This window comes from Camelus dromedarius, chromosome 10, assembly GCF_036321535.1.
Source record: "Camelus dromedarius isolate mCamDro1 chromosome 10, mCamDro1.pat, whole genome shotgun sequence".
NCBI lineage: Eukaryota > Metazoa > Chordata > Mammalia > Artiodactyla > Camelidae > Camelus > Camelus dromedarius.
Window position 1 is genome coordinate 23,080,507 of NC_087445.1, and position 12,644 is coordinate 23,093,150.

Here is a 12,644-nt window from a genome sequence, read left to right on the forward strand (position 1 = left end):
GACTAAGAATATACATGAGGTGGTAAATTCTACCAAACAGTCAAAGAAAATTTAATACCTATTGTGCTCAAAATCTTCCAGAAATTTGAAAAGAAGAGAATACTTCCCAACTTATTTTATAAGGTCAACATTACCCTGATACCAAAACCAAATAAGCACAAGGCAAAAAAAGAAAATTATAGGCCAGTATCTCAGATGAACACAAATGCAAAAATCCTCAACAAAATATTAGCAAACCAAATACAACAAGACATTAAAAGGATCATACACCATGACCAAGTGGGATTTATTCCAGGGATGCAAGGATAGTACATCATCTGCAAATCAATCAACACAATATATACCACCTTAACAAAATGAAGGATAAATATCATATGATCATCTCAACAGATGCAGAAAAAGCATTTGACAAGATTCACCACCTATTTATGATAAAAGCTCACAATAAATTGTGTATAGAAATGTACCTTAACATAATAAAAGCTATTTATGACAAACTCACTACTCAATGGTGAAAAACTACAGTCTACCCTTATAAGATCAGGAACAAAATAAGGATGCTCGCTCTCACCATTCTTATCCAATATGATATTGGAAGTCCTAGCCAGAGTAATTAGGCAAGAAAAAGAAAAGACAACCAAATTGAAAAAGAAGAAGTTTAACTGACACTATTTGCAGATGACATGACTTTATATATAGGAAAACCTAAAGACACCACCAAAAAAAAAAAAAAGCCTACTAGAAATAATAAACTAATACAATAAAGTTGCAGGGTACAAAATCAATATACAAAAATCTTTTGTGCATTTCTATACACTAATAACAAACTAGCAGAAAGTGAAATCAAGAGGAAAAAATCCCATTTACAATTGCAACAAAAAGAATAAAATATCTAGGAACAAATTTAACCAAAGAGGTGAAAGACCTGTATACTGAAAACTGTAAGACACTATTGAAAAAAACTGAAGATAACACAAAGAAACAGAAAGATATTCCATGCTCATAGAATGGGAAGAATTAACACTGTTAAAATGTCCATATTACCTAAAGCAATCTACAGATCCAATGTAAGCCCTAACAAAATCTCACAGATATTTTTCACAAAAACTGGAACAAAAACATCCTAAAATCTGATGCTGAAGGTATCACACTCCCTGATTTCAAATAACACTATAAAGACATACGAATCAAAACAGCATGCTATTGGCAGAAAAACAGAAATATAGATCAATGGAACAGAAATGAGAGTCCAGAAATAAACTCTCACATATATGGACAATGAATTTATATCAAAGGAGTAAAGAGCATACAATGGATTCCTTTATAAAGGAGAGTATCTTCAATCAATGGTGTTGGGAAAACTGGACAACCACATGCAAAAGAATGAAACTAGATCACTATATTACACCATATACAAAAATTAACTCAAAATGGATTAAAGACTTGAATGTAAGAACTGAAACCATAAAAATCATAGAAGAAAATATAGGCAGTATATGTTCTGACATCAATCGTAGCAACATCTTTCTGGATATGTCTCCTAAGGCAAGGGAAACAAAAGCAAACAGGAACAAATGGGACTACATCAAACTAAAAACTTTCTGCACAGTGTAGGAAAACATCAACAAAAGACAACCAACCAAATGAGAGAAGATATTTGTAAATCATATATATGATAAGTGGCTAATATCCAAAATATGTAAAGAACTCATACAACTCAACCACAACAAAACAAACAACTCATTTAAAAAATGGGCAGAGGATCTGAATGGATATTTTTCCCAAGAAAACATAAAGATGACCAACAGGCACATGAAAAGATGTTCAAGATCACTAATTATTACATAAATGCACATCAAAACCACAATGAAATAGTATCTTGTTACAAAACCAGACCCATTTGATCTATGCACAGCAAGCCAAACACTGAGACACAAAGTTGTAGAGCAGAGAGCGTTTACTCTCGAGGCATCCAAGCAAAGAGAAGGGAGAACAAATCTCAAATCCACCTCCTCAAATACCAGGGGCTTGCAATACTTATGGGTAAGCCGAAGTTTGGGAAGCATGGGGAAAGGTAACTGGAGACAAGAAAAATGTGAGGTAACCGTCATTCTGCACAGGCACAACTAAACTATGTGCTCTTCCAAGGGACGCATGCTCTGAGGGTGGAGGTCTTGGCCCTCTGACGTCAGAGTCACTGATTGTACGTTCACGCATGCCCATTTGGAGGGCTGGTGATCCCATCCAGTCCGAACTGGCTTAAACGCTAACTGGACACAGCTGACTCCAAGTTCTGGCAAACACAGTTTAGGCTATGTGATGCTCAGAGGACAATTAAAGCAAGCTTGAGTGATGGCAGGCTACAGCTCATTATTTATTAAGCAAGTTCCAGTCTGATGGATCTAACTGATGACCACCCTCAGTATCAATCTCATGCCCATTAGAATGGCTATTATCAAAAAGACAACAAATTAGTGTTGGCAAGGCTGTGAAGAAAAGGGAACCCTCGTGCACTTTTGGTGGGAAGGTAATCTGGTGCAATCACTATGGAAAACAGTATGGAATCAAAAAATTAAGAACAGAACTCCCAAATGATCCAGCACATAAACAAAGGACTTTTTTTTAAAAGTCTTACATTTATAAGTTACATATCTTGTCTTTTTTGTGATGACAATATTTTAAAATATAATAAACATAAATTTGCCTGCTTTTCCTATGATGTAAATATTTCTCTGTTAAAAATAAAGCACATTTCGTGGAGAAATCAGAGCTTTCATACACTGCAGGTGGAGATGTTAAAATGATGCAAGTGGCTTTTGAAAATAGTTTGGCAGTTCTTCAAAAAGTTAAATATAGAGTTACCATATGACCTAGCAATTCCATTATCTTTACATATACACTCAAACCCCATAAAGGCTATTTACTCAGCTTAAAAACAACACCTTCATTTTGTAAGTTTAGCACATAAAAAGATAGTAATATGCCAAAAATGGTACATGCCTGTGTTTACTCTTGTTTCTAAGGCAGTACAAATTATAAAATTATCCAAAGGGATAAGCCAAGCCCTCAGAAGAAAATGGTTCTCTTTATCTTTAGACTGAGAATAAATTGTTGATATAGGCAAGATGCTTGAAGTACTAACTATTAAAAGATACTACCTCAGACTGTCGGAAAGTCAGCCTACTCTAAGTTCTAATCTGTCTCTTGTCTCCCTTCCTTCTGGCTTTCAGATCCTGACAACAGGGCCCAGGGTGGCTGCAGTCCCCTCTACGAAGCCTTCAAATTTTGACAACCTCCTCTTCTAAGGTGATAGCACTCTTCGGCAATTAATTACATACTGTCTTGTGTGAATTTTCCATGTGTTGATATAATGCCTCCCATCTAAATTTGAAACTTTTTGAGAAAATAACTATTTTGCCTATTTACTAGTACGAGAGCATTAAACACGGGGCTCTACATATCTGACATATAATATGTAAAGTATTTATTTAATATTTTATTTAAAAGTGACCTTGATATTCCTACCTATAGTAATAATTTTGCAATATAGTATACTAAAATTTCAGTCTCTCAGAAAAAAAGAAGTCTGAGAAAAAAAAGAGATAGGGAACTACCATTTTTTGAATGGCTGATAGTATGGCACTGATTAGCTTCATCAAGATAATGTTTAATTACTAATTAATCAAGAATGTGAGTTCAAGAAAAATGAAACTGAGTTGTCACCAGACCAGTCTTCAGATGTCACTTTATAAACAAAAATAGCATGTTTCTAAATAGCATGTTTCTAAAAAGTGCTGCAGTATAATTTTTAAAAGGACTAGAGGATAAGGATGATGATAATATATTCAAAGAGCACATAACTTTCACTTTGTAATTTCTAAACACCAAGCAAGGTGCTAAACATTTTACATCTGTTATCTGCATTCTAATTCTGACCCTAGAACTTCCTTGCTATACAAATGAGCAGTATCAGTTCTCTGAACCTCAGTTTTCTCATTTGTAAAATAGAAATGATGCTTAAGTGACCTATGTCACATGGTTGTCGTGGGGCTCATGTAAGAAGAGGCAAGCAAAGGTAGAAAAAGCATTGAAAAATCTATCAAGCATTATAAAAATTAAATGGATAACATTATTATTAAGAAAATCAACTTCTAAATCAATTATTTAAAAGTCAAGAGTATGAAAATGAATGTATGTATGTATATGTAGGACTGAAGCATTATGCTGTACACCAGAAATTGACACATTGTAAACAGACTATACTACAATTAAATAAATAAATAAAAAATTTTTTAAAAAGTAGTCAGAGGATTTTTCTCTATTTCATTAAAGGTGTCCAGTCACACCAACTCACAGTCCATCAAACACGGTGCACACAGGATTGTGTCTAAGTCTCTGGGAATCATCTCAGAAAGGCATGTATCCCTATCATCTTCAACAATATAAACAAAGCTGCATTTTATTTTTGAATATTTTTGGAATTCAAAGAAAAAATTTTCAACATCTAATGACAGTTTTATGACTAACTCAGATTTCTTGCCAAAAGTACTATTAATACTGTGATATAAGAGGAATAAAATGCAATATATTATGATAAACCCAAGCTTTTTTGATTTTTGTTCATTCTTAACTCATTTGATTTCACTAAAATGTCAGATAAACCAAAAGTGTTTACCATAAACATTATATCAAGGATTAACCATACTTAACTGACAGTGAAAAATCTTTACTTCTAGAAAGGAAGTTCTCATTTCATTAATTTCATGTTTTTCAGATAGAAAAGAAATAAAAACATAAATACTAAGATTACAAAAACAAAGTTAGTAAGGCAATGTAATGTGGCACTCAGCCCAGATGCTTCAGTACACATAGATGCTTGAGATATATTTACATGTAGGCTCCAAAGTATTTAAATTCAAGAATTACCCAACCATGTGGCTAGCACATTTAACCTAATGGTAAAAACATGCTATGATCTGAAACCAACCTTCCTGTTCTACAAGTTTCATTAATCTAATAGCTTTTCCACTAATTGTTTTAAAGCTTACACATCCAAAAGTCTTGCAAATAACTATATTTTTCAGATAAAAGCAATTCATATCCCAAAATTGTTTTTTACTTAACTACCTGTCTTTTACTAACCACTTCTTTACAATAACCAAACATTAAACATATGGCTCTATAGATCAGTCATTTGTTTTCCAGCAGATGGCATCTATTAATGGCTATGTTCATCTAACACCAAATATCCTCTACAACAAACAATCCTATGCAAAATTGTGGATTTTTCCCTCTCAGGTCCTTATCAACATAACTGAAAATTAAGTAATGTTAAAAAAAAAGAAAATAAGATAACATAAAATGAAAATATCTTTATTTGCATTGCAGCTTTGGGAAAAAAAGCACAAATATAGAATTAATTATAGTAAAATTTCCTAAAAATTTATAGGTTCTGTAATATGCACCATAGTATCAATTTACGAAATATAAAACCCAAATGAATTGCTGTTGTGTATCCAATTACATTTTATGACAATTCAAATATGTACATAAATTATATAGGCAATGTGCCAATATATAATATTAATGTACTTTTAGGAATAATGAAAATGATATTTTCAATTTGCATATCCAGGGATCAAAGCCAGGAAGTTACACATTCTTCAGAGAAAAGTCTTCAGTGAGCTTCTCCTAAAACATTAGCATTTGTGATGACTGACTCCCTTACTTCAGAAAGTGAATTGCTATGCCTTCCTGATGACTTAGAATAAAGAAAATGAGTTCAAAATACTGATAGGACAGTTTGAATTCAGGAAGTGTGATGCCTCCCATTTTGTTCTTTTTTTCTCAGGATTACTTTTGGCTGTTTGGGGTCTTTTATGGTTCCACACCAATTTTAGAGTTGTTTCTTCTATTTCTGTAAAGAATGCCTTTGGTATTTTGATGGGGATTCTATCCAACCTGTAGATGGCTTTGGATTGTATGGTTATTGTTAACAATATTACTTCTTCCAATTCATGAACAAGGGATGTCTTTCCCTTTGTTTATGTCTTCTTCAGTTTTTTCAGCAAAGTCTTGTAGTTTTCATTGTCCAGATCTTTCACTTCTCTGGTTAAATTTATTCCTAAATATTTTATTGTTTTTGATGCTATTGGGAATGGGATTTTTTTTTTAATTTCTTTTTCAAATGCTTCCTAAGTGTAAAGGAATGCCACAAGTTTCTGTAAGTGTATTTTGTAATCTGCTATTTTACTAAAATCATCAGTTAATTACAACAGTTTTTTGATTGACTCTGGGATTTTCTATATATATGATCATAGCTTCAACAAGCCATAGTAATGAAAACAATTTGGCACTGACACAAAAATAGACACTAGACCAATGGAAGTGACATATACAGCCAACTAACAGTCAATAAGATAGCCAAGGATACCCAGTGGGGAAAGGACAGTCTCTTCAACAAATGGTGCTGTGAAAACTGGATAAATACATGCAGAACAATGAAAATAGAAGCCTATTTCACACCACTCAAAAAATTAACTTGAAATGGATCAAAGATTTAAACATAAGACCTATACCATAAAACTCCTAAAGAAAACATAGGGAAGAAGCCCAAAGATATTGGTCTTGGCAGTGATATTTTGGATATGACACCAAAAGCATAACCATTACAAACAAAAATCAACAAATGGGACTACATCAAACTCAAAAGCTTCAGTGCTACAAAATTAACAATTAACAAAATGAAAAGGTAGTCTGCAGACCAGTAGAAAATTTTTACAAACCATATATCCAATAAGGGGTTAATATCCAAAATGTATGAAGAACTAACACAACTTAATAGCAAAAAAAAAAAAAAAAAAAGATTAAAAAATGGGAAAAAGAGCTAAATAGCCATTTTTCCAAAGAGGATATCAATATGGTCAATAGGCCCATCAGATGATGCTCAACATGACTGATCATAAGAGAAATGCAAATAAAAACCACAATGAGGTATCACCTCATACCTGTTAGGGCAGGTATCATCAAGAAGACAAGAGACAATAGGTGCTGGTGAAATCTTTATACACTTTTGGTGAGAATGTAAATTAGTCCAACCACTATGGAAAACAATATAGAGGTCCCTCTAAAAATTAAAAATAGACCTACCATATGATCCAAGAAATCCACTTCTGGGAATATACCCAAAAGAAGTGAAAACAGAAATTCAATGAGATGTATGTACTTCCATGTTTACTGCGGCATTATTCACAGTAGCCAAAATATGGCAACAACCCAAATGCTTGTCAACAAATGAATGGGTAAAAAAAAAAAAAAGTGTTATATATACACAATGGAATATTATACACCCATGAGAAAGGAGGATATCCTACCTTTTGTGATAACATGAATGGATCTTGAACACAGTATGCTAAGCAAGATAAGCCAGACAGAAAAAGACAACTATATGACATCACTTACACATGGAATCTAAAAAAAAAAATCAAACATAGAAAAAAAAAAACCCAAGAATAAAACAGTGGTTACCAAGTGATGAGGATTAGGGCTTAGAAGGCTGATGTGTTTAAGGGTACAAACTTAAAAGAAAGAGGTCTTAGATACAACACTAAAAGCACAATCCGTAAAAGAAAAAATCGATAAACTGGACTTCATAAAAACTTAAAACATTTGCTCTGCAAAAGGACATTTAAAAGAATAGGGGAGAATACTTGCAAATCACTTGCATCCAGAATATATAAAAAACTCTTGAAATTCAGCAACAAAACAAGCAACCTAGTTACAAAGTAGGCAAAAGATATGAACAGATAATTCACCAAAGAAGATATTCAGATGGCGAATAAGCAAATGAAAAAATGCTCAACATTATTATTAATTAGAGAAAACAGAAATTAAAATCACAATGACATACCACTACACACCTATTAGAATGGCTAAAAAGAAAAAGGAAAAATGATAAAACCACATGCTGGCACAGACGCAGAGCACTTCGAATTCTCTCACATAGTACTAAGAAGGCAAAATGGTACAGTCACTTGGGAAAACAATCTGACAGTTTCTTATAAAGTCAAATATATACTTACCATATAACCCACAAATCAGACTCCTAAGTATTTACCCAAGAAAAATAAAAATTTATGATCACACAAAAACCTATCTATGAATGTTTAAAGCACCTTTAATCATAACTGTAAAAAAAAAAAAAACAACCAAAAGGCCCATCAGCAAGTATCTGGATAAATGGAATATTACTCAGCCCAAGATCACTCCTTTTTACTCAGCTGTAAAGAGGAGTGAGCTACTCTCAGAAGCAATGATGTGAACAATTCCCAAACATATTTTGTTAAGTGAAGAAAGACCCAAAAGGCTACATACTGTATAATTCCATTTATATAACATTCTGGAAAAGGCAAAACTATAGGGGGGCAACAAACTTTCAGTTCCCATATATAGTAAGTTGTTTTTTCACAGGGGGGACTAGGGCTACTCAATGAGAAAAGTGAAGTCTTGAATAAATGGTCTAATGTGTCTAACATCAGACACAAAAATTAACTGGAGATGGATCACAGACCTAGACATAAAAGTTAAAACTATAAAACTCCTAGAAGAAATGATAGGTGATTATTTTCAATCTTGCAGTATAGAAAGATTGCTTACTGCATAAAAATAGTCAAAAGAGAAAAAGATTCGTAAGTTGAACTTCATCAGAATTTTAAAACATGAGGTCATCAAAAGAAACATTAAAAAATGAAAAGACAAATGAAATATTGAAAGAAAATATCTGTGGTACATACATATGACAAAGGAATTATATCCAGAATTTATAAGGAACTTTTACAAATCAATAATACAAATACAAACAACTCAAAGTTTTAAATGTACAAACATATTAAAAGACACTTCACAAAAGACATATAAATGCAATAAGAACATGAAAAGTGTTCAACATCATAAATTACCAAGAAAACGTGAATTAGAACCACAATGAAATACATTTTCAAACAACCAGAATGACTAAAATTTAAAAGACTAACAATGCTAAATTTTGCAAAAGATGTAGAACAATGAAAACTCTTATACATTTATGGTAGAAATATAACATAATACAACCATTTTGGTAAAAAGTTTGATAGCTTTTTTTATACATATATGCCTATCCTATGACCTAGTAATTACACTCTCAACCAAGAGAAATGAAAAAATGTCAACAAAATAGTTAAATAATAATGTTTGTAGCAATTTTACTTACAATAGTCACAAACTGGAAACAACCCAAATACCCATCAATTCACCACAAACTATGGTATACTTTCAAAATGGAATACTACTTGACCATAAAAAATAATGAACTACTAATACACACAACATGGATGAGTATCAAGAAAAAATAAGTTGGGTGTAATAAGCCAGCCACCAAAGACTATATACTGAATGAGCCCATTGAGAGAAAATTCAAGAACAAATGAAAGTAATCTATGATACAGGCATCAGAACAATGTTGCTTACGGGGAGTGGAAAATGACGGGAAGAGTGCACAAGAGAACTTTCTGGGCTAATGGAAATGTTTGTCTTAAATGGGGTAATGGTTATAGAGTGTTTACACTGATCAAAACATCAAATTGTACACTTAAGATCTGTTCACTATACCTTCAAAAAAATTAAACTGTTTAGGTCTTTTACCTCAGTAGTAGAAAATGCAGAACATATCACATGGCATCCTGCACACAATGAACAAAAGGCAACTTTTAGAGAGCATAATAATTCACTGAAACTCAGAGAGAGGCTTAAATTAATACAGGGCCCATATGTTTGGGACAACAACATAGTCTTATTTTAGACAATCTGAAACTGCTTACTGGCAAACAAATATGGTTTCTTTTTTAAATTAAGACTTGCCAATGTAAACATGAGTGGGCCAAATAAAGAGGTTAAATACTGAATCAAGCATGGGAAGAACATATAACCTTCCAGTTCCTAGGTGCCTTGAGAACAAATGACCTACTATTAAATTCAATGCCAAAAAAGTATACACTATCATTGTCACTCCTGATTTGGCAGGGAAGACAGCTAACAATATAAAGTATGTTGACAATAATTTGTATAAGAAAAAAAATACGGTTATATTAACTACCCATAACTTCTGTTCTCAACTGAATCCAATATAGAAGATATATTACATCTCACAGTCAATTGTTTTGCAACAGAGTCCACAACTATAACTCTATTCTTACACAATGTTAGGAGGCATAACAAATTTCAACCCAAAATCAGTTTAAATGATGGTTCATTTAACCAAATGATGGTTAACCCCTACAAATGGAATAAGCTGGATCAAAGTATATCTACACTAAAACTGACAATATTTTGCTAAAATTTCTTAACCTTCATTTTTAAAATAAAGAAAACACAATTTTAGTATTCAACTGATCCATGCATTCTGAGATGTTTTAACCAGAAATCTATCCATTTCCAAACTTAAGTGAAAGACAATTCTTAATATGCACACGTGCGCACACGTGCACACACACACGCACACGTGCACACACACACGTGGATGTGTGTATGTGTGTGTGTTTGCTTGATCCCATATGTGTGCACCTAACAAGCAAGTTCCATGTGGTTCTCTGAAGTTTCAACCAACTTGGCATTGGTACTAAGAGAAAGTACTGGAAAGTTAAAGACTGAGCATCCCATTTTTAAAGCTCTTTGTGGAAGTGGCATACCTGTGCCCTCCTCTGGACCTCCAGGAGGAGTTCCGAGTACTGCAGCTCCAGGTCCTTCTTTTGTTTGTGCCAGCAGCTCTCCTGGGCTTTGATCTGCTCTGCCACTTTGTTAAAGGTGTCTTCCTGCGTCTGCTGAAGCTCTCTCATTGTATCAGACTTGTTTTTACAGATGTACTCTAGATGACTTATCTAAATGGAGAAATGCAACACAGAATGAGATGTTCACAAACCAGTCCTCTGTATCACCTCCCCCAAAAGCCATTTCAGAATTTCCTACTATATTTTATCACTTAAGATCATATAAAAATTTTAAGTTAAAACAAAAACAAAGAAATTAAGGAATAGGAACTAGTAGGACAAAATTACATTTTAGCAGAAAATGGTGTCACATGTATGTATAGACGACAAATCTTTTCTTTTTCTTTAGTAAAGTGACTCGTTCTATAATCAATTTTACTGACAAAATTTAGAATATTCTTACTTCTAGAACCAAAGCTCAAGCTATTCAGATATCTCAATGTGAAAGGAAGTATTTAAATGAGATTTACAAATCTACAAATATGTTATATATAATAAAGCAGAATGTTCCAACCATTTTTTATTTCACAATTAAAACACTGGAAAGAAAATCATCATCATCTAACATGTAATGACAATTAATGATGTTTTGAAACTATGAAAACCTATTAAAACACAATACCATCACAGAGGGTTAATACATGTACTCACTTATCAGTAATTTTCAAACTCATGATACACACATTCACCATAAAGAACAGCATTTCCAGTTCTCACAGTTCATTTCTTCATTTCCTCAATCCTAATTCTCAGCGCCTGTGATTGCCAATCGGACGAGGTAAAATGCTCTCACTCTAAAACTGAGCTGAGATGCTCTTTCATTATTTCAAAAGATTAAAAAAGAAACTTAGGAATAGCTTTTCTCTTTTTTGTCCCTTATCAGCAAATGTCACTGCAATTAAGATCTGGAATATAGACCATGTAAATATAGTTCTGACCAGTTCAATAGACCTGGGATAAGAATCATGCCTTTAACAGTGGAATATGTTGTACTGCTAAGCCATTTTAATTTTCTATAACCAAAAGGAGATTTTTGGGATTTTTTTTTTGAAAGACTGAGTTCCTTATGGTAAAGAGACCATAAGTCTACTGTTTTCTCCTATAATATATCCTTCTTACATTCTGAAGCACTAGGTGGGTTTTGTAACATACAGTTTGTTATATTAAAAGAAATGTCATAAACAAAATTTTTAAATTTTAAGTGCTTTCAAAGTAACAACTCATTATTTCCTGAGCAAAGAATTTTAAGATCATGTTTTTGAATAACTGTATCTTGTTTCTATTTTATGCTAACATAAAGAGTTGGTTTATTAATGTAAATGACTAAGTTCTTTGAATTGCTTCATCAGTAAGATTAATTTATTTTGTTTTAATTAGGTCCCTGTGGCTAATACTGGCTAGTAGTATTAGCATGTCCTGCACAGAAAGTGGAGCTTAGAGACTTCATACAGACTTCAGTCACATTTACATGCCCACAGCAATGGCATCAAACTGAGTTGTAGACAAGCCATAATTAATGGTATTGAATTATTAACACCCAAATTCTTTTTGAAATAAGATGAATGTCAGCCCCTCTTAATGATACTGTGATGTGGACAAATGTCACTGGATTTAATAGAGGTATCTGGTGCCTGAGGACAGTTACCTTCTCATTAGCCCTGTTGAGGTCTACGATCAGGGCATCAACATTCTCCTGCAAGACTGCACAAAGCTCAGACCAAGAGAATTTATCCAGCATGCCTTCTGGTTGTTTTATGAGCACAGAGCCTGCTATCAAGTGCTGATACAAGGTATGAAGGAAGGTTAGCTTCTCCTGTGAGAAAAAAAAGAAATTAATTCCAGTAT

At 33.1% G+C, this 12,644-nt stretch overlaps 1 protein-coding gene across 1 annotated transcript in view; it reads right to left on the reverse strand.

The window, feature by feature from the left end:
* CCDC171 (coiled-coil domain containing 171) overlaps nucleotides 1-12,644 on the reverse strand; it is a 319,953-nt gene that overhangs the window by 197,917 nt on the left and 109,392 nt on the right. The window contains exons 15-16 of the mRNA XM_031449678.2: nucleotides 12,445-12,612; nucleotides 10,722-10,910 (exon numbers count right to left, since the gene is read on the reverse strand). Of these exons, the coding sequence (XP_031305538.2) occupies nucleotides 10,722-10,910; nucleotides 12,445-12,612 (357 nt within the window). The remainder of the gene's footprint in view (nucleotides 1-10,721; nucleotides 10,911-12,444; nucleotides 12,613-12,644) is intronic.